The sequence below is a fragment of the Lithobates pipiens genome, unplaced genomic scaffold (genome assembly GCF_037356315.1).
Source record: "Lithobates pipiens isolate NorthernLeopardFrog02 unplaced genomic scaffold, aLitPip1_a1.2 Scaffold_23, whole genome shotgun sequence".
Classification (NCBI taxonomy): domain Eukaryota; kingdom Metazoa; phylum Chordata; class Amphibia; order Anura; family Ranidae; genus Lithobates; species Lithobates pipiens.
In genome coordinates, this window is record NW_027507785.1 from 201,872,472 (window position 1) to 201,895,864 (window position 23,393).

General features: G+C 42.2%; 1 protein-coding gene across 4 annotated transcripts in view; it reads left to right on the forward strand.

The window, feature by feature from the left end:
* The window catches only part of VAV3 (vav guanine nucleotide exchange factor 3), a 318,799-nt gene that overhangs the window by 289,692 nt on the left and 5,714 nt on the right, over positions 1-23,393 (forward strand). For 2 of the 4 annotated variants that reach the window (XM_077452774.1, XM_077452773.1), the window contains exons 24-26: positions 5,479-5,566; positions 13,347-13,476; positions 18,085-18,168. In XM_077452774.1, coding sequence (XP_077308900.1) covers positions 5,479-5,566; positions 13,347-13,476; positions 18,085-18,168 — 302 coding nt within the window. The remainder of the gene's footprint in view (positions 1-5,478; positions 5,567-13,346; positions 13,477-18,084; positions 18,169-23,393) is intronic. The other 2 variants (XM_077452776.1, XM_077452775.1) reach the window with 1 other exon arrangement.

Below are 23,393 nucleotides of genomic sequence, written 5' to 3' on the forward strand. Positions count from 1 at the left end.
GCGGTGCTGGTGGACGGCACTGCCTCACTAGAACGCCTTCGTTTGATGGGCCGGATATCTTCCTCCTCGGATTCAGTCAGTGTTTCACTGCTGAGGACTGGCTCATAATTTATGTCGGCTTCAGAATCCGAATCTGAAAAGGAATCTGAAGAGGAGAGCTCCCCGTTGCTTTTGTCGGCCGTGGAAATAATTTGGTACGCCTCCTCAGCGGAAAAGACTCGTTTAGCCATGGTAGCACTGATGGGCACTGATGAGGTGGCACAGATGTGCACTGATGAGGTGGCACAGATGTGTACTGTTGAAGCAGCACAGAAGTGGCACAGATGGGCACTGATGAGTCGGCACAGATGTGCACTGATTATACAGATGGGCACTTTTGAGGTGGCACAGATGGGCGCTTTTGAGGTGGCACAGATGGGCGCTTTTGAGGTGGCACAGATGGGTGCTTTTGAGGTGGCACAAATGGGCACTGATGGGTCGGCACAGATGTGCACTGATTTATTGCACAGATGTGCAAATTTATTGCACGGATGTGCACTGCTGAGGCGGCAGATGGGCACTGCTGAGGCGGCAGATGGGCACTGCTGAGTCGGCACAGATGGGCACTGCTGAGTCGGCACAGATGGGCACTGATGGGTCGGCACAGATGTGCACTGATTTATTGCACAGATGTGCAGATTTATTGCACGGATGTGCACTGCTGAGGCGGCAGATGGGCACTGCTGAGGCGGCAGATGGGCACTGCTGAGTCGGCCCAGATGGGCACTGCTGAGTCGGCACAGATGGGCACTGCTGAGTCAGCACAGATGGGCACTGATGGGTCGGCACAGATGTGCACTGATTTATTGCACAGATGTGCAGATTTATTGCAGATGTGCACTGATGAGGCAGCAGATGGGCACAGATGGGCACTGCTGAGGCGGCACAGATGGGCACTGCTGAGGTGGCACAGATGGGCACTGCTGAGGCGGCACAGATGGGCACCGATTGGTACAGATGGGCACCGATTGGCACTGGCAGTGCACAGATGGGCACTGGCGAGCACTGGTGGTGCACAGATGGGGCACTGGCGGTGCACAGATGGGCACTGGCGGTGCACAGGTGGTCACTGGCGGTGCACAGGTGGGCACATGTGGGGTAGAGATGGGCACTGGCGGGGTAGATCTGGGCACTGGCAGGGTAGATCTGGGCACTGGCAGGGTAAATATGGGCACAGATGGCAGAAAAAACTTTTTTTTTGTTCACTCACAGTATCTCTCTCCTCACACGCTATCGCTGTGTGAGGAGACAGATTCGGCAATGGGTGATGATCTCATTTGTTTACATTTGAGATCATCACCCATTGGAGGCGGCGATCGCGCTGTAAACGGCCGCTGTGATTGGCCGTTTACAGCGATCTGTGATTGGCTGTGTCCAGGGGACACGGCCAACACAGATTTTCCCCGATGTGCGCTCCCGGGAGCGCGCGGGGAGGTCTTAAAGGGGACGACGTCAATAGACGTAGTCCCGGAAATTGAGATCCGCGCTGTAGCCGTCATTTGACTATAGCGCGGATCTCAAGTGGTTAAAGTTTCCTGTGTGTATCCTGTGTTATTAGTATTTAGGACTATTTGTTGGCATTTTGTAAATTGGTCAATGGTGTGCATTTAGTGTCAATTTCTTATGGCTATTACATCAGTGAAAGGGGTCTCAAACCTGGCAGCCCTATCTGCAAAGATCCCTTTCTTGTACATCATAAAGACAAAGAGTTCTCCCTAAGATGGTTTCCTTCTTCCACCTGAATCAAAACATAGTCCTGCCTTCGCTTTGCCCTGCTGCAAAGCTGATCTCTCTACATTGTTTAGATGTTCAGTACCAGTTTACTTCTCAGCTATTATGTCCATATGAACCTTGGATCTTCTATTTGTCCTGTTGCTCTTGTAAGGATTTTCCTGCTTCTTGTTCCATATTTTCTGGGTGAATTGGGCAGATTACCACTATGGCCTCATGCACACAGATGCTTAGCAGGTGCCTGGGGGGGGGTGTAACACGTGTTGTTCACCACAGATGCGTTCAGGTAAATGCCAAGGGCTTCTCTCTGAATGAGTCTTTTCATGTTGGGGAATAGTAAAAGTACATGCATTTGCAAGAAAATGTCAAAACAAAAGCCATCAATGCTTAACCAGATACAGCCACGTTCAGTGATTTTTTTTTTTTTTGTATTGGCAGCCAAACATGGCACATGCCTCAAGTGCCAGAAAGTCCTGGGGTCTTTCCTCCTCAGCCCAAAGGAGCTGCTAAGTGTCTATGTGCATAAGGGCCTACAGCTTACACCTTGAAGGATAGGAATCCTCCTTTTCCCCTTTTCCTGTGACAATGTCAAGTTAGTGCCTCTAGGGTTTTTCAGAACCAGGCATCTGTTTTTCAGATTAACAGGCTGCCACCTGGTCTTCTATTTACACATTTTACCAGGTGGATGTTCAGGACCCTGCTGATGCCACCTTTTGCCATAAGATGCTTCAAGTCGCTCTTTGATGTGGGAAGCTGTTTTTGGCCTGTTGGCATTATTTGCTGTGTTGTCCAAACCTCAGTTGTATTGCTTGGGATGTCCCATGGCCAATATTTAAATGAGTCTTTGTCCTGTACTGTACTATTAAAACATCGGAATTTTTGCCACCTTAACTGCATCCTTTCTTGGAGTTCAGTACAGGACACAAGTAACCCTCCCCTCTTTCCTGGCATTTTCATATGATTGATTACTAAATAAGGAGGATTTATGGGAGTGGGAGGGATTATATGGGCTATCTTAAAGTGCTTCTAAAGCCTAAACATTTTTTACCTTAATGCATTCCTTGCATTAGGGTAAAAATGTTTATGTATCAGCATCCCCCTCACCCCCCATTTTACTTACCTGAGCCCTCATTCAATCCAGCATTGTGCACATCAGCAGCTCTTCTCTCTCCTCAGTTTTGGCTTTGCAGGGGCATCAGGAGCCATAGGCTCCAAGTGCTGTCAATCAAATCCAGTGACACAGGGATGGGGCCGAGTCCCGCTATCTGTGTCAATGGACACATGAGTGCCACTTCCCGTGGGGGTACTGGACAGAGAGGAGGGGCCAGGAACACCAGCGAGGACCCGAAAAGAGGAGGTTTGCGGCCATTCTGTGCAATTCCATTGCACAGAGCAATTTAGACAGCAATAGACATGTTTGTTGTTTAACAAAAAAAAATACCTTTACAATCACTTTAACAACCTCACCTGAAGCTGGCAGCATATAACCCATGGTCAAGACTTATAATAGAATTCCTGCCTAACACTAACTATGCTTAAACATGCCCCCCTCTCCACCTCCTGCTACCTATGTTGTTTAACCTGTGTATAAAAATGTGTATACTTACCTATTTTCTGTCCACACCAGTCCACTCACATGATTCTGCAGCTGACCCCTGTGTCAGTCAGCGAGAGGGGGAAGTGCTGATAAGTGCTGATAATGGTTGGGACTTGGGAACCTATGGGTAACATCACCGCTCCTGGGATTCCAAATCATTGTCGAGTGCTCCATCCTCTCCCCTGCAGCCGTAACTTATTGGCACAGGGGATCATGTGGCTGGACTAAAAATACATAAATCTACCCTTTTTTTACACAGGCAGACCGCATAGGTAGCAGGAGGGTGGAAGGGAAATTTTTAAACATAGTGTTAGGCAGGAATTCCACTTTAAAGGAGCCTGTTTCCTGTAGAGGATCCTGTAAAAGATTTTACAGGTCAGTCAAAAATCCTTTATTTTTTTCTTGCACATGATTGGATGATGGAAGTCAGCAGAGCTTCACATCATTCACAAAGCTAAGGGACATTTCCTTGCAAAGTGAACAGCCTATTTTCCTTTAGTTAATGAACCCCAAAGTTCCCAGTTCACCCTAGATATTTGTAAGGAAAAGAACTTAAAGTGTTTTTTTACATATTATTATTAAAATAACAAACATGTTATGATTACCTGCTCTGTGCAATGGTATGGCACAGAGCAGACACAGATCTGCTCTCCTGGGTCCCCCATTAGAGATCTTGCCACCTCCTCTACACTATGCGCAATAAGAAGTCACTTCCAATGGGACACACCAGCGCTCTCACTCCCGAGTCGTGCAGCTTAGCCCTGCCCTCTGCTCTTGGCTCACAGGATTTGTTTGACAGCAGCAGGAGCCGGCGGCTTCTGTCTCTGAGCACTGTAATGGATTTAAACAGGAATCAGGCTTTAGAGCCACTTTAAAGTATAACTAAAGGCAGATTTTTTTTTAGTTTTGGATAGAGTGGAGAGGTATCCTTTTTTGCGGAGATTATTCTTCTTTTTTAGTCCTGTTAACCGTGATCACCAAAAGTGAAAGTAAAAAAACTCCCAAATTTTGGGTCGTCCCCAGAACAGGAATCCTGGAAATATCTTCCAGTGGGCACAATAGTTCTGATGCCCCTGGTCGCCACCAGGAATTTAATCTCACTTCCTGTTTGTGCTGTGGTATAATCCTCCCTTACACTATGCAAAATGAAAAAAAACTGTTGCCTTTAGCAGAGAGAAATGTTAATGGATATTACTTTTCATAAAGCCGGGTTTAGTCTGGTTGGAGAAAATTGAACTCCATCGGAGCAGGTTACAGTGGAAGTAAAGTTTTAATTGGCTCGATATAAGAAATTCTAATTTATAGTTGGACTGCATTTAGAGGTATAATCTAATAGACTAGTTGACTTTGGGGCAAACAGACAGATGCTCAGTTGCCCCACTGCTTAACAAGTTTCCAGGATTTTACAAACTTAGAGAAAAGGAAGAACAAAATATTTACTAGAAATACATAGTGCTTACTTACGTAGTGCTTACAATATATGTTGAAACAAGATGATAATTCCTGGGTGCTCCCTTCAGGAAGTGCCCAATACAACAGCACAGGTCATATGTACATAGCGAAGGCTGGTTTTTGTCCTGACCTTCAGTGTTGTAGTAGACTTCATTAACCTGTATTGTTTTCAAAACCCAAAATTGAATAGAATAGTGGAGCTGGTAAAAAGGTGAGCTCAGAATAAATATTGTAAATACAATCTTACGCATTTCTGATTGCCTAGAAAGCTTGTGACTATTTAGTGTTCTTCCCCACCACAATGCAAAAGTTTGGAATAACTTGGCATCTAGGAAGTTCATTGAGACACCTTTGTATATTGAAATGAGGCAATGCCCCATAACCACAAATAATTTGAATGTAATCATGCTGTATAAGAAAGAGCTAATTGGATTTAAATATGATCTTGCAGCCTGATCTTTCAAAAACAAACTGCATGTTTTCTTCACCCTGCTAAATATATTCTGTTAATGAGTTGTCAGGCCTGTGTTGGATGGAATATACACTCAGGCTCTGCAATGAATCTGTTTACTCTTGTTTTGGGCCCTGCCCGCAGGTAATTATTGATCCTTGGCTGATTAAAAGCAAATTTATATTCAGAAGTTATGTTTTGCCCGCAGGTACAACAATGAAGTGAAGCACATCAAGATATTAACGAGAGATGGCTTTTTTCGCATTGCAGAAAATAGGAAATTTAAAAGTTTAATGGTAAGCATTGATTCAGTTCCTTTACCTAAAAAATGTCACACTGATCTATTGTTTGTTAAACTCTTTCTGCCCAAGAGCATCTCTGGCAAACGTGAAGGCTTTGCTGCTTGCTGAATGAAAACGTCACAGAATGATTTAGTTTTCCCACATCGGACCATATATATATATATATATATATATATATATATATATATATATAGTGAGGGCCATTTATGATGGATGGAAACTTATAGTAAATGTGCTCTGGTGACAAAAGTATTCTTGGTGCCAACAAAGCTAAAGCGCACAATGATGCAGGGCAAATCAACAGGCTCACTTTAAAGCCAGCTCCACCTCCAGTGTATACTTACCTCCTTTTTAATCACCCACCCTTCCACTCAGATTTTGGGAGTGAAAATAGCTTGCCATTTGTATGCTCCAAGTCTCAACTTGCAACTCACCAGAGATTGAAGACTCTCTTCCTGGAGTGACAGTGTTGGGTCCCTGTTCAAGCAATCACTAAACGCCAGCACTGTCAGATAGAAGAAAGGTAAGTCTCTTGCTCCCTAATACTTAGATATACCAGAAGTACCATCTTTGCTCCCGATAGCTGAACAGAGCTGTAGGGGATCAAAGGGAAGGTATGTTCTGTGGGTGGAGCCACTATTAACCACTTAAGGTACCCTATAGCAGTTTTACTGCTACAAGGCAGCACCTGTGCATCGGATCATGTATATATACTTGACCTGGCTATTCCAGGTAGAGGGCATGGATGCGTGCTGGCGGCGGCTGGCTTCCACTGTGATGACACACAGCGGAAGCTGATTGATGGGGTATCACTAGGCAGAGCGACAGATAGGTGATCTGCCTATGTAAACAAAGCAGATCACCATTCTGACAGGAGGGAAGGGATGGAATTTCTGTCCCTGCAAAACAGGGAATCAATCCCATCTCTTCCCCTGGTAAAAGCACCTCCCACAGTAACATAAAACACTGGCTAGGCACACAGTTAACCCTTTGATGTTGATGTTACCCCTTCTCAGCCAGTGTCATTAGTACAGTGACAGTTCATATTTTTTAGCACAAAAGTGTCAGAATACCTGCCGCAAAATATTGCAGTCCCACTATAAGTCACTGATCACCGCCATTACTAGTAAAAAATAAGTAAAAATATCTCATAGTTTGTAGACGTTATAACTTTTGCGCAAACCAATCAATTTACGCTTATTGGGAATTTTTTTTATTGGATAGGTTTTATAGCAGAAAGTAAAAAATAGATTTTTTTCAAAATCGACGGTCTTTTTTTTATAGCGCAAAAAACAAACAAACACAAATGCCACCAAAAGAAAGCTCTGTTTGTGGAAAAAAGGGCATACATTTTATTTGGGTATAGTGTTGCATGACCACGCAATTGTTAGTTAAAGTAACGCATTGTCATATTGCAAAAAATGGCCTGGTCATAAAGGGGGTAAATCTCCCAGAGGTCAAGTGGTTAAAGTGAAGATGCTGATTTTCCCTGCATTGGCAAAACACAGGTTTACTTTAGGTTGCTCATAGACATGAGATAATTGCCACCTGATGCTGCTTTTTACAACTGGACTGACGTGATTGTATGACTAAAGGCTACCTAAAACTTCCACAGAAAAAACAAAAGAGAGGGAAAAGCACAACTACTTTAGTGTGCCATTTATTACAACATAGTTATGAAATGAAAAACAATAAATATGCACTCACATTTACAAGATATTAAAAAGTGTATCAATAAATTTCCAGCAATTGGCAACCCTCCAGGTGGTCAATGGTGTGCAAGCCCTTCCAGGTGGATGTGGTTTAAGGCAGTGGTCATCAACCCTGTCCTCAGGGCCCACTAACAGGCCAGGTTTTATGTATTACCTTGGGGAGATGCAGACTAGAATACTGCAATCACTGAGCAGCAAATGATATCACCTGTGATGTATTTCAGTTATCTTGTAAACCTGGCCTGTTAGTGGGCCCTGAGGACAGGGTTGATGACCACTGGTTTAAGGTGCTTGGAACCAGGAAGTAAACCAGGGAAACACCAGGAAGAGCCAACAGAGTGTCTGTATATCAAATGGATGAGAACCAATGTGGACAGCAAGGAAGTGTTGTAGGCCCAAAATATGGGTGTGATAATATCATTTGATGTAAATGGGCGCGGTTACGTGTTTCAGGGCGTGGCCCCTTTGTTAAACCTTTATTGTTTTTCATTTCATAAATCTGTTGTAATAAATGCTATACGCAGTAGTGGGGCTTTTCTCTCCTCCTTTTTGTTTTTATGTGGTTTGCTGGTGGGAGCCTCCGCATATCCTGCTTGGGAGAGAGACTGCTTGACGCTGCCATAGTGTGAACTTCATGCCACATTGTTTTATGTTGTTTATGATTCCATACCTGTTGTTTTTGGCAGTTGCACTAGTGCCCTCTTTTTTTGCGCCTGGGTACGTGTAGGGTTTTTATGCCCTTTATAAATCCTTTTTTAGTTACAACTTCCACAGAGACTAAGGCCTCTTTCACATGAACGATCCGTTCGGGTCCGCCTGTCAGTTTTTCAGGCGAACCTGAACGGATGCTCCATAGAGGTCTATGGAGCATCGGGTGTCAGCGGTGACATGTCCGCTGACATCCGACCCACTCCGATCCGAAAAAGTGTGACGGAGGAAAAACCTACTTTTCCATCCGGACACTGCGGTAGGGGAGAGCGGCGCTCTGACAGGTCCATCCCTGCGCAGTGTGCAGAGACGGACCTGTCATCTTCCTGCTCAGCGGGGATCGACGGAGCGATCCCTGCTGAGCAAGCGGATATCCACGGGGCGGATCATCACTGATCCTCCCCATGGGAAAGGACCCTTATTATCTGATCAATCTTGAGAGAAGTACTGATTAGCCTGAATTGTGTTTTCCAGGCTGATCGTTGTTGCTTTTCTGAGATAACGCTTTTGGGTGGCTGCTCAATGCATAAACATTCACACTCAGCTGATGCAAGCTTGCATGAGTATGTTAGGATCATTCTAAAATAAATCATTTAGCAAACTGATGTTCTAGATGCCATCAGCTTAAATTATTTTGGTAGAAAAGTTCTGATTTTCAGACTAAATTGTTATGAATACTGCAAGTGACTTTATCCAGGTTAGTCAGGATAAATGTGTAATGGCATTTGAGCATTAAGTGTCATAGGGACAGGGCTTGAATTAAATTATTTTTTCACTGTTCTTTATCTTCAACACATTTTCACCGTTTGGCCTAAACATTCTTTCTTTAAATGATACTATTGCATTGTGTGATATAATGCGTCTATTTTATTGCCTGTCAATTTGTTGTTTTTGTGGTAATATTTTTAAACTAAAATGAATCCTCAAAGGAAAAAAGTGACTTTTAGAAGACATAACAATGAAAGAGATTTAATTTAACACATAAACTCTCCAAATTGTGCCTCTTTGTAATGGTGTTTTATGGAGTTTTACAATCCAAGAACATACCCATAAAAGCAAAACAATATATTTCTATAATTGGAATAGAGGGAATAAATTAGTTCACTTATAATTTAAATATATTACTTGTATATATTTATTTTATTTGTATTTGCAGCGCTAGAGGCTGGGTATTTCTCGGTTATTAATTCTTCATATCGATCTGGATAGCTACCTACAGTAGCTTTTCTTATAGTCATATAAAAAATAGCTAAGCTGCTGTAGAAAAACTTCAGGTGAATTCAAAAATTAAACTGTGAGAGTTTTTTTTACAGAGAGGTAGGAGATGGCAGGCACATGATCCAGATATTTTTAACTAGATTGGGCAGTGACCTCCTGGGTGGATGCTGCACTCCTGGTCCTCTACTACACGGGGTCAGCATTAACCAGCCTGCTGCGCTTGTGAATGAGCCCTTAGTTACATTCCCGCTCTGGCACTCTTAAGGATCATTGAAACCCATACATTTGGGACGTGGTAAATCCCTGTGGTTGAGTCATGGTTCAGTGTGAAAGCAGTCCTATTCTATTATGCCCAGTGTATTGCCTCTCACTGATCTGAAGATCTCCTCTTTCCTGCTGCTGGCGCTACTCTGAAGACCGCTAGCCGGGATAAATGGTGGAGTGCAGTTGGTATCACTCTGAATGGGACAGGATCCAGTACTACAGAGGAGGCACCGGCTTAAGCGGCTCTTGCTTCCTACTACAGCTCCAACTTTACAAGTAGTTCCTCTGCATTGCACTCTGTTTGATGCTCTTGGATGATGGGTCAGCAAGCCCAGACCATGATCTACCAGTCACCTAGCCGCGAGGTTACTGACCCTTGCTCTACAGAGCCCTTCTGTATGGAAACTGTGTTTGGCTGCCTTGCTTACTAAAAGTGTAGGATAACCTGGATTGCTAGTGTCCCTGTCCCATGCATTTTTTAAAATAATAACAGTAGAGCATGTTCTCCTTACAGCATATATAACTGATGAGCCACATTAAGATAGTCCATTTGAATTCCTACACTAGAGGCAACATTTTAAATATTAATACATGTACAGTTTTTATTACAATTTAATGATATACTTAATGCTCTGCTTTAAATGCTTACCAGTAAAATAACCTAGAACAGTTGTAAGAGAACAACTGCCCCAGGTTTTTGCATGATGGCCATTTAAAGCTATATATATATATATATATATATATATATATATATATATATATATATATATATATATATATACACATAGATAGATATATACTGTATTTGCTGGCTTATAAGACTACCTTTTACACTTAAAAAAAATGCCCAAAAATCGGGGGTCGTCGTATACGCCCAGTCGCCTTATACGCCGGCAAATACGGTAGATATAGGTTTCACCCCCTTCCTAAACAGAGCATTTTTTGTGATACAGCACTGCGCTACTTTAATTGACAATTGCGCCGGCATGCAACACTTTACCCAAACAAAATTGATGCCCTTTTTTTCTCACAAATGGAGCTTTCTTTCGGTGGTATTTGATCACCTCGCCAGTTTTTATTTTTTTGCACTATAAACAAAAATAAAACAATTTTGAAAAAAGGGCTCAAAGGGTTAAATGGGATCCTAGGGAGTGCTTGCTTACTGTGAAGGTGGCTACTTTGTCTGGGGGAGGAGAGAGAAATGTTTTCCTGCTTAGCAGGAACACAAGATCTCCATCTTCCCCTCTGACAGAAAGGTGATCTGCCTAGTTTACATAGGCAGACTACTGGACCCACTGATTGTGATTGTGTCCAACCATAGCGGGAGTAGGTTGCCGGCTGCATGCGCCCGCGCCCCAGACCTGGAAGTGGCCACGCTGTACCTGTACGTGATTTAGCACTAATGGACCACCCTGCCGCAGTAAAAGTTTGTGTAACGGCCCGGAAGCTGTTCAATAAAACACCCTTTTTTCAATTAGGTCCCCACTGAATGTTGCTAGTTATTTCAGTTTCAGTATGCAACAAAGTACAGAGGGTAATCTGGTTATGTGGTTATCTTGATGTACTCTTTAACTGGCCCAAACATATCTAAGGTAGCAAATTAATAGTGTCAATGTTGTCTCATGGTGCAAGTTCTTGTTTATTTTAAATTCTCTGTATCCCTGTAGAGCTCCCTTAACCTTTAGATAGAGGTAGTACATGGGGTCTGGAAGTCTAAAGAAGCCTAATTTAAGCCCCACTCCTTGTCAGCAATATGTCAAATGCCATAGTGTATACTGCCCACTTAAGTACTGACATTTATCAGTTGTTTATAGGGAACAGAGCTTAGCACCTGGAATAGAAATATAGGTTCTATGGAATCCCTAGTCCTAGAAACGAAGGAGTGCCACAGAAAACCGGCATCAATTTGAAGACTAACACATGTACTCTTGCACACATGTACACGTGTAACACTTGCACTCACCACAGGAAACAATTTTAGGTTTCCAATGGGTGGTAAAGCTTGTGGAGCAAGTTTACTTTCTCATGTAAAGAAACTTTAACCCTTTTGCTGCCAGGCCCTGCACTCCACTTTCCAACTCAGGTAGACCAGACAAGACCATTTTTGCAATTTTTCCATTGTTTCCCCCCCTTACAGCTTTCAGATTTTGTGAAAGACCTTACATTTTCTGAAAGCATAGGACCAGAAGAATAAAAAGAAGGTGCTACTTACTTTTTAGGCCCAGTGATATTTGTGTTAATGTTTATCAAAAGAATATTTTCACTAAAAACACACATAAATTATTATTTGCGTACACACGCACAGCAGACAATTCCTCCTAAATTGCTACTAAAAGCTAAAACTGTATTATGTTAATAAATAACAAATAATTGTACATTTTAAATTACGCCTTTTGGGGAGTTTGTAAAATACCCCCCAAATCATACATTTTCTGAAAGCACATGACTGATTTTTTAGGCCCTGCACTGGTTGTGCAAATGTTTATCAAATTGCTATGTTCACTAAAATACATTAAAATCATTATTAGACACAAACATAACTTACAAAATTTGTGCTAAATTTACACTAAGGCCTCATTCACATGGAGCCTACTAAGGTGTATACCCATTGATGGCTGTGTTTACTCATACGGGGATGTACGGTACACCTGGGCAGTCCCATTCATGTCAGTTGGGATGCAGAGGCTGCATTGGCACAGCCACTGCTCCCAATCTGACATCCGTGTGGGTATAGGTGCATGGCCCTGAATGAGCTCAGGCACATTCATCTGGACCCACACAAAAGAATTTGGAGTAGTGGCTGTGCCCATACAATTGCTACATCCCATTTGACATCAATGGGACTGCCTGCACATGGATGAACACCTATGCATCCCAGTGTGGGTAAACACAGCCTTCCAGGATCATGGTGTAGTATTCCCTGTGTGAACGAGGCCTTACTATATGTTTCTTTATTTTTTATTTCCTTTATAATTTTATGTTTTGTGGGTGGGGAGGGGGCTTTGGTGAGACATTAGGGCTCTAAACCGACCTCTGTGTCTCTTTTTTGAGACAGACAAAGGAACTGAAGACATAGAGTCCTCTGTCCCTCTGCAGACCACCTGAAAAAAAACACAGAAGCGTCGGTACTGATCGCTCACTGTACTCATCCAGGAAAGCAAGGGGGCTGGTAAGCACATGTTTACTAGATCCCCCTCCATATCGTGACACCGATCTCCCACATTGATGTAGCTGGCAGGAGGTGGGGAGGTAAAGCTGACCAGCGGCACTGCAGGGAGGCGGCGCATGGGATTGGTGAGGGGGGAGTCCACTACAGGAAGGGTCGGAAGGGAGCCGGGGATGCTTTTTGATTTATTTTTTTCCTCAGTGGCTCCCCTGTTGCACTGGCTGGAGGGGAGATGAGGGAAGCCAGCAACTGCGCTGCAGGGAATCCATGGTGGAACAGTGTTGCGGAATCAGTGTGTGGGGTGGGAGAGGGAATTGTTCTGCAGGGATATAGATTTGGTGGGGAAAGTGGAAAAAAGAGTGGTAGGAGGGTGCATTGTAGCTCTGATCAGCGTATTGATAGCCGCTGATTAGAGTTATTGGCTTGCTCAGCAGAGTCTGCTAAACGGTTTTGCTATAAACTCGTGGTCACTGAAGTGATCATGAGCTTATAGCAGAAGGAGGAATGTCAGGTCTGTATGGCATACGGATCTGGCCAGCTGGAAGCGGGTCTGTAGGTCCATATGCTGCATTTACCTGGCAGCGAAAGGGTGTTGCATTTTATTTCGTGAATTGTATCTTTAGTGTGAATTGTCATTAAGTGTTATTAGTTATTATTATTGTTCTCATATTCGTCTTGCTTTTTTTGTGGTTTTTTTTTTGTACAGGAGCTTGTAGAGTATTATAAGCACCAGTCTCTTCGGGAGGGTTTCAGGAGTTTGGATACAGCCCTTCTTTTCCCTTACAAAGCTGTGGAAAATCAGGCTGGCCATGCAAGTAACAGATCTTCTGGGATGTGTAAGTATTCATCCATTGACAGCCCTGTCAGGCATGATACTTGATTAATTATCTTAGACTAGTTCCCTTTTTATACAGAAGAATTTTTTTTTGTAGAATTAAAAGTACCAGGTACAAATTATACTACTAGAAATAGTTCAGAGGTCTTCTCTAGACAAGGAAAGTCTTTTATATAACAGATGTGCTTGGATAATGAGCATTAACATGTCTGGGATGGATTTACAGGATATTGTCTATTTTTAAATACTCACAGCACCTGGAAAACCTATTTGCAATAGTAGTCCAATAGCTGGAGACAGCTGTAGTTATTTGTTGTCATCTAAGTGTATAAAAAAACAACCCGGTTTGTTCATTTTTGAACATTTGCTAAACAAGAATGATTTATTGCCCTATGACAATCTCTTACATTCCAAATAAAGCACTAAAGATGGCCAATCGTTTTCAGAGACCTGGCAATCCCACCATCACAATATGACCAAAAGTTTGTGAACACCCCTGTAAATGCTACTGCAACTGAAAACATTTTACACCAATTTGCACTTCTGAATTTGTGACAAGTTTGGGGATGGCCAATGGTTCTTTTCCGTCCCCGCATGACTGTGCCCAGTGCCAATAATACATTGTTTGATGCATTTAGTATGAATGAACTTCACCCCAATAAACACCTTTAGAATGAACTGAAACCCCAAATGAGATCCAGGTCTTATATTACATCAGTACCTGACCTCACAAATGTTCCTTTTGATAGAATGTATACAATTTCCCACAAACACACTCCAAAACCTTGTGGAAAGCCTTCCCGGAAGAGTGGAGGACGATGTATAAACAAAGGGATGGGGTCAACTCCATATTATTGTCAGAATTTAATAGATGTCCTATATAGAAGAGATGGTCATATGTCCACAAACCTTTTGCCACATAGAGGTTGATTCACTAAAACTGGAGAGAGCAAAATCTGGTGCAGGTCTGCATAGAAACCAATCAGCTTTCAGTTTTTTGTTGAAATTAGAATATGATTGGTTAGCATGCATAGCTGCAGTAAATTTGCACTCTCCGGTTTTAGTAAATCAACCCCACAGTGTATATTCATACCTACATATATAATGCACATTAGGGCTCCTTGCCTTTCTTTAATTTGCAAAGTGTAATTACTTATAACAACCAATAAACGTCAATGGGGTTACTTTACAGATATGTACTATTATCAATGCAGTAATAGTGCCTAAAAAATACCTTTCTGCTGCTTTACTCATAATTAATGACAACATTTTAACTCCTTTCTACTTGATTATGCATGCATTTCTATAATGCAAATATCTGGAGAAACTAGACCATAGTGGTAGGCAAAACAGAGTTTAATCAAGATTAATAACTGTGAAGCTATGGAGGAGGACTGAGCAGATTACAACAAAGAAGTCTGATGACCGCAATCTCCTAAAATGCATTTGAAAGGCAGAAATCTACAAGCCTGATTGTGATCAAAATGGCTGCTGATCTGTTTTACCATATTTACATTAAAATAGATTTAAATCTTAGCAGAATGACATTTTGAATGGTTAAAGCACTGTGTAGGCTATTTCATCATTTAAATATATTATCATAAACAGTTTCCTATTTCGTCTTGAATAAAGGACTTCTTTTTAACTTTCTATCATCCTTTGTTGCATCTCAGTGCTGCTGATCACATGCAGCCTCTTTTCGTCCCTTTTCCTGTCTACATGTATGCCAGCGTTGCCTGAATAGCATTTCTCATTGCGGTTTTCCTGATGGTGACAACAGTTGGCTCCCTGCTTAATGTGTGTGGAAATATCCACTTGTGGTCTCCATCGGAAGCCCATGTGACAGGCATGACCATGTGAGAGTACAAGAGACAGGAGTCCCGCTGCTTCATTCCTAGAAGCCTGTCACGATGAATGAAATAGGATCTCTGAATTGAGGAGGGGCAGCTGATTGATAACTCAGCCTCCTCCATTCATAGACCTTGTTTCATGCAAATAAGCTGTAGTACGGCTTCTATGAATAGCAGAGCTGGGCAGAACGGTCACTATAGTCAGTTTGTTTTGATAAGAGCCTGTGACAACCACGTAGTTGTAATAACCCCCACCATATCAGAAGATTGCAGTGGGGGTTGGGTCGGTGCTAGGGATTTAATGGATGAAGGAGGATTTTAACTAAGGGCTTGTTCACACTAGCAGTTGAGTGGTGGGAAGACCCTGTGGTTTAGACAACTTTTTATGGTTCCGCTACCACTGGGTTGGCTGCAGAGGCAGCAGCCGGGGGTGTAAACATCCCATGGCAGGAATAATACCCCCTGTTGCCTTCAGTAGCAGTAGCACTCACTGAGTGTGACCCATTAAAGTTAATGGGGCTGCTCTGCCAACAGCCACATGCAAAAGGACTGAAGCAGGCGGTGAGGAGGCAATACAGCACCTCCTTGCCGCCTGTCAAATGCAAACACAGATCACTCTTCAGAGATCAAATCATGTGTGTAATAAGCCCTAAAAGATGAGGGATGTCCCTTGTGCTGATGTTTCTGTTTTTAATTTTCGCTGCACTTAGGCTTTAATCCTATGGTGATTATGGATGCCAGTACAAACTGGATGTGTTTTAAAATTGACTACACATTTTACAGCTTAATAAAACAATCTCCTTTATAAATACAGTGCATGCGGAAAATATTCACAGTACTTTTCCACAATTTGTTATGTTACAGCCTCATTCTAAAATGGATTAAATTCATTATTTTCCTCAAAATTCTACAAACAATACCCCATAATGACAACGTGAAAGAAGTTTGTTTGAAATCTTTGCAAAGTTATTAAAAATAAAAAACGAAAAAACACATGTACATAAGTATTCACAGCCTTTGCTCAATACTTTGTTGAAGCGGTGCCTGGTTTCCTCCAGACATGACGCTTTCCATTCAGGACAAAGAGTTAAATCTTTGGTTCATCAGACCAGAGAATTTTGTTTCTCATGGTCAGAGTCCTTCAGGTGCCTTTTGGCAAACTCCAGACAGGCTGTCAGGTGCCTTTTACTGAGGAGTGACTTCCGTCTGGCCACTCTACCATACAGTCCTGATTGGTGGAGTGCTGCAAAGATGGTTGTTTTTCTGGAAGGTTCTCCTCTATACACAGAGAATCAATGGAGCTCTGTCAGAGTGACCATTGGATTCTTGGTCACCTCCCTAACTAAGGCCCTTCTCCCCTGATCTCTCAGTTTGGCTGGGCGGCCCGTTCTAGGAAGAGTCCTGCTGGTTATAAACTTCTTCCATTTGCAGATGATGGCGGACACGGTGCTCATTCGGACCTTCAATGCTGCAGATTTTTTTTCTGTACCCTTCCCCAGATCTGTGCCTCCATACAATCCTGTCTAGGAGGTCTACAGATAATTCCTTGGACTTCATGGCTTGGTTTGTGCTCTAACATGCACTGTTAATGTGGGGCCTTATGTAGATAGGTGTGTGCTTTTCCAAATCATGTCCAATCAACTGAATTTACCATGGGTGGGTTCCAATCAAGTTGCCAAAACATCTCAAGCATAATCAATGAAGACAGGATGCACTTGAGCTCAATTTTAAGTGTCAAAGCAAAGGCTGTGAATACTTATGTACATGTGCTTTTTTTTTTTATTTATTTATTTATTTTTAAATACATTTGCAGAGATTTTAAACAAACTTCTTTCACTTTGTCATTATGGGGTATTTTTTGTAGAATTTTAAGGAAAATAATGAATTTAATCCATTTTGGACTAAGGCTGTAACATGACAAAATGTGTAAAAAATTAAGCATTGTGAATACTTTCCGGATGCACTGTACCATCGATACATAATATAAGGCCTTACCTAACTGGTTAAAAATGAAATGTATGCTTTATATAGATTGGGAGACATCGTGTTTGAGCCGTTTTTTAGTGCATGCATGATATACTTTATCTATACCCAGTAGCTGTTATTAATTAGGTCTAAAGCAGCTGCAAAGTCACAATTTATGAGTTCCAGTACAGTGATATTAGGACAGCAACAAACAAAGCAACTTGACATTTGTCAGAATGCTACTTTAATAAGCATAGATTGGATAAACATATATATCCATATAATACATTAGTTATCAGTTTCACACAATAGCATTCATAGACTTCCTGTGACTGTACTGTTGTTGTTTTTTTTAAACTGCCAAGAAGAGCAGGGAGCCTGTGAGTGAACTATGCTTTGTGTGAGCTGAAGGAAGTATGGTTGTGCTACTTATTGTCACTGTGGGCCTATTTATAAAAGGTCAGGAATCCATTTCTGACAGTTTAACCTACTTATAAAGCTGCTCTGGGCAATCTATCCACTCATTTGTTCCCATATTTCAACACAGGTGAATATAATTCAGCAAAATACATTTTTGTAAATGGATTGTGTCGGGTCATAAAGACTTTCCATCTTTCATTTGTCGATAATTTACTCCCGCCTAAGCCTAGACGAGGTTATTTTGCCGATCTTTATAAATAGGCCCCTGTGGATCATAGTTGTGCTGCTTAGTAATGCCGTGTAGATCTGGGGCGGTTTAATTTTCTGTAAAGCAGTTGTGACACTGGTCTTTGCTTGTCTGTCTTCTTTCAAAGCCACGTCTGTGCTGTGTGGGTTTGCTTTTGTTACTGCGCCTGAGTACAGCTTTGTGCCCCCCTCCACTTCTCCCTTCTGGTCAGGTAGCTATTGCACTGCTTCTTATTCCTTTTGCCTGTGCCTCACTGTCATGTACGAGTTGCCAAATTTTGACATTAAACAAATCATAGTGATTGCATGTTTTTAGCTGCCAGTCCAAATCCAATTTGTTTTTTCTGTGCCACAAGTGGCTGGTGTCTACACAAACAGAACAGTATGTGTATGCTTATGCCCCGTACACACCATCGGACTTTCCGACAACAAAACCGTGGATTTTTGTTCGAAGGATGTTGGCTCCATCTTGTCTTGCATACACACGATCACACAAATGTTGGCTATCAATTACAAACGTAGTGACGTACTTGATATCTCCATTACGAACGCTAGTTATATCTCCGGCTCGTACTTGATTCCAAGTATGCGTGGACTTTTTTCCGACAGACTTGTGTACACACAATCGAAAAGTCTGACAAAAAACATTTGTTGGTCGAAAATTTGAGAACCTGCTAGCCAACATTAGTTCTCAGAAAGTCCAACACCAAATGTTCGATGGAGCATACACACGGTCGGACTTTCCACCAACAAGATCACATCCAACACTTGTTGTCGGAAAAAATCCGACCGCGTGTACGGGGCATTACAGTGTGGTAAATAAAAAAGTTGGCCAGTGCATCCTAAAGCCAGTGTTTAGAGACTACTGGGGGGTACTGAAAGGGTTTGCTATATTGCAGGAGCAAGAAAAGAAAAAATTATGTTTGCATTTTTTTTTTCATTACACCAAGTTGACCCATATTTTTGGGTCGGTAGAGGTTTTTTTTTAAAATATGAAGAACCAGTTGTGACCAGTAGAGGGGAAAATTCAATCAAAGCAGAGTTCAAGGCAATAATTGAACTCCTTTTTTATATATATTTTTTAATGTATTTTCTTTGGACAACAGGGCCACGGCACTGAACATCACTTCTGAGTTGTTTTTTTGGCCCTCCTCCTTCTCCCCCATCACCTTCTGGGACCTGTGTGTGTCCCAGAAGACAATGGGACCATTCAGAAAGCCTTGCGTATTCGCAGTAGGAAACAGGCTGTGAAGTCGCAAGTTTCCCTTAGTAAGGATGCTCATGCCTGCGCCTGGAGCCAATGGATAAGTTGGCTTCGAGTGCCGACATCACAGACTCCCTGGACAGGTAAGTGTTCTTATAATAAAAGTCAGCAGGTACAGTATTTGTAGCTGCTGACTTTTTTTTTTTTTCACCCAGGCCGGAACTTTGCTTTAACAAATTGCCAGCCAATAGTAAAAGAGGAAGTAAATAAGGATTACCTATAGGTATTAAAAATAAACCTGTACAGTTTATGAGATATTTCCAGTGCGTGCAGCCAGTGACATCGCTGGCGCATACTCCCTGAAGGAACGGCCCACGGGTGCCATTCCTTTCGAGCATGTGCCCTGAACGGCAGCTCCCGCACATGCGCGGGAGTGACGTCAACCCAGTCTGGCCAATCACAGGGCCTGAGCCCACGAACTCGGAAGAATCTCCAGGAAAGATGTCAGCCTTGACAGGGTGTGCAGGGACCGCTGCAATAGATTTGTTTTAAGGTAAGTATTTCATAATGAGCTAGTATGCGATCCACCTACCGGGGCTTGGTCACAGAGTTTGCAGTGTCTTTAGAGATATCCAAAGCCAAGTGTTTGTGCTTTAGATATGCTTAAAAGTGAATCTATACCGTTTTTGTTTTTTAGTTTTGGATAATATAGGGGAAGGTTTTACACCATTAGAGAGATTTTCCCACACTTTCTGTTCTGAAAAAACAGTAAAAGTCTGACAGGGGTTATTGCACTCTCCTACTTTAAAGCTAAGTCACCTTTTTACAAAATAAATAAGTAAATGCATATACTGTAAATTTTCAGGAAAAAAAGTGCATTTATGTTTTGCAAATGAGCCTCAAAAGCATCGCAACCCCAATCAGTAGATTGCATGGTGCATTGTCAGGGTCCTTCAGATTCTTCCTCCATCTCTATGCCCATACCAAGGTACATACTTTGTTAGAGAGCTGGAGGAAGTGTCAGTGGGCTAAGGGATGCAGTGATCAACGCCTTCGTGTTCCATTGAGAGTCTGTCTGCCATGGGGAAAGATGGGACTTTTAGTACATTCATTCACCGATAGCTGGAACAAATCTGATAGCTGTTGTGGGAGAAAAGAATTCCTGCATGCTGTCAAGTAAAAGGGGAAGAGGGTTGGGGGGTCTGCTTGGCACCATGTTACATGCTACCCACTAAATACAGGTATCACTTGTAGCATGGTGCAAAAGGTGGAGAAAGCATACAAAAATACATTTTTACTTTTGTCTGTATTGCTTTTGGAGAGATTTCCACTAACTTCCAGTTCTGGGGGCAACCTTTTTTACAAGACAGGAAGCAAAGCAATCTCTCTAATGGATCCTCCAACAGTGGTAAAACTGGACAGGAGTTCGAACCCTATTTGGCTATAGATACGCTTTAAGATATTACAGATGAACAAGGCTGTGTGCCTACATAGAAAATATAATACTTTAGTGGTCTCTGAATACTGAAGCTGGGAAACACTGCTACCACTAGATCATAAACCAGAGCATGCAATCATTATCCTTGTAAAAGTTGGCAGCTCTGTAACTGGTGACATATATCATGCTGTGTGTATGACTGTGATTGGAGCCCGTGTTTAGGAAATTTCATTTACTGTGTTTATCTTAGCCTATTTAAACCATGTCAGCAATTGTATATATACATGTACAGCTGATTTTTGTCAAGTACTAACAATTACTATGAACAATTAAAACAAACTCAAAAACAAGATGGAAGATAATGTCTTCTAGGTTGTAAATGTTTATTTGATACTGCATTGTGAGTGTTGTCTTACGACTGAGGACATGCAGTCCGGCAGTTATAGTCTATGGTTTGTTTACAGAGTATGTATGTATTAGGTGTGTCTGTGTCAGGCATGATGAGAATGCTTCAATAGAATGAATGCATATAACATACACATCATTTTCAAATGCATGATATCATCAACTAATAATTATTAATCCAGTATAGTATATTATGTTCTTTGAAAACAGAATGTTGTAATGGTGACGTTATAATGATCTGTTATGGGTAGCAAAGCAAATAACTAATATTATTTTAAACTATACCTTGCATGAAATACAATAGAAAGGCACCTGGCACCAAATGGCACAGTGGACACACCCCTTAGGGGTCTTTAATAGACAGACTAAAGCACAAGGTATATAAAAGGTATACATTTATTAGAGAACCGCAATAGTAAACATGTAGAAAAGTAGAAAAAGGGCATAATATATAAAAACAATATATGATACAATTGTATGAGCTGGTCACTGTCCTGGTGCAGGATGGACTAGTTGTGGTCACTACAGTATATAACACCTTACATGTTACGGACTACAAGTCCTTCTTCAGGGTTTAGTTATCAGTTCAGATGGGTACAGATTTTCTTCAATAAAGAGAATATACACATAGTACAAAATTAATATAAAGTGATAAAGATCAATACTGTTTCAACTGAGAAACTATACATTACTCTGACATAGCACGTATTATCAGAAAAGGATGAATTACTTACATAGTAAGACACTTCACACATAACTGATCTGCAGGAGATAGGATGATATAAGCACTCATGGATACTAGGAAGAGCACTCTCCAAGGAACATTAATCCCAGGGCCATCACAGGGCCAAACCTGCTTCGCTACGAGGACTCAAGCCAGGTGGAGCCAAATAGCTCCTGCTTAAACTGGGCCAATCTAACTGAATAAAAAAATATATATGAAAAATAATATAAAATAGTCGTGATCCATTGAAGATACACAGACAGTAAATGGAGCCCAAAATCGCCCTCCTAACAGCTGTAAAGTTGGGGTACGCTGCTGATTAGGTAACAATAGTGTAACATACCTGAGAGATATAAGAGTAGATGGAGTGCGCTGCACATTTCCATGAGCTCCCTCAGCCTCTAACAAGAGACATGAGGAGCTGGTATATAAGCTGGTGTGAGAGAGCTGATGGGCAATCACGATGATGATCATGATGGCCATCAGCTGGCACAGCAGGTGGGAGGAGCAGTGTGGCAAGGTCTGCCGAAATGCAACTCCTAGAGTCCCCCGGCGAGACGGCGCAGTGCAAGCCCCTCGTCATCACACCGCAAATGCTCAAAATGGCGCTGCTTGTGCTCCAGGCTGGAGCGCACAACGGTGGAGACTTCCTAGAAGCCAGCCATGCCAAATAAGGGGCTGCTTATCCTGTAGCCCTCTCCACATAAAAAACATTCAGGCTATGTTCACACCTTTGAGGTGCATTAACACAAGCATATTAACTTATTTTGCCCATTAATGTACACTATATTGTGAAAAGCATTGGGACATCTATCTTTACACGCACATGAACTTCAATTGCAACCCATTCTTAGTACAGAGGCTTCAATAATGAGTTGGCCCATCCTTTGCAGCTTTAACAGCTTTAACTCTTCTGGGAAGGCTGTCCACAAGGTTTCAGGAGTGTGTCTATGGGAATGTTAGACCATTCTTCCAAAAACACATTTGTGAGGTCAGGCACTGATGTTGGATGAGAAGGTCTGGCTTGCTGTTTCCGCTCTAATTCATTCCAAATGTGTTTTATCAGGCTGAGGTCAGGATTCTGTGCAGGTCAGTCAAGTTCCTCCACCCCAAGCTCGCTCATCCATGCCTTTATGGATCTTGTTTGTGCACTGGTCATGTTGGAACAAACTTTTCCCACAAAGCTGTCCAAAATGTTTTGGTATGCTGACACCTTAAGAGCTCCCTTCACTGGAATTAAGGGGCCTAGCCCAACCACTGAAAAACAGCCCCACACCATAACCCCCCCCCCCCCCCCCCCACCAAATGATTTGGACCAGTACACAAAGGCACAAAGCAAGGTCCATAAAAAGATGTATGAGCGAGTTTGGGGGGGGGGGGACTTGACTGGCCTGCACAGAGTCCTGACCTCTCAACCCGATATAATACTTTTGGGATGAACTAGAGCAGAGCCTGTGAGCCAGGCCTTCTTGTCCAACATCAGTGCTTGACCTCACAAATGCTTTTCTGGAAGAATTGTCAAACATTCCCATAGACACACTCCTAAACCTTGTGGGCAGCCTTCCCAGAAGAATTGAAGCTATTATAGTTACAAAGAGTGGGCCAACTGAACCCTATGGACTAAGACTAGGATGCCATTAACATTCATGTGCGTGTAAAGGCAGGC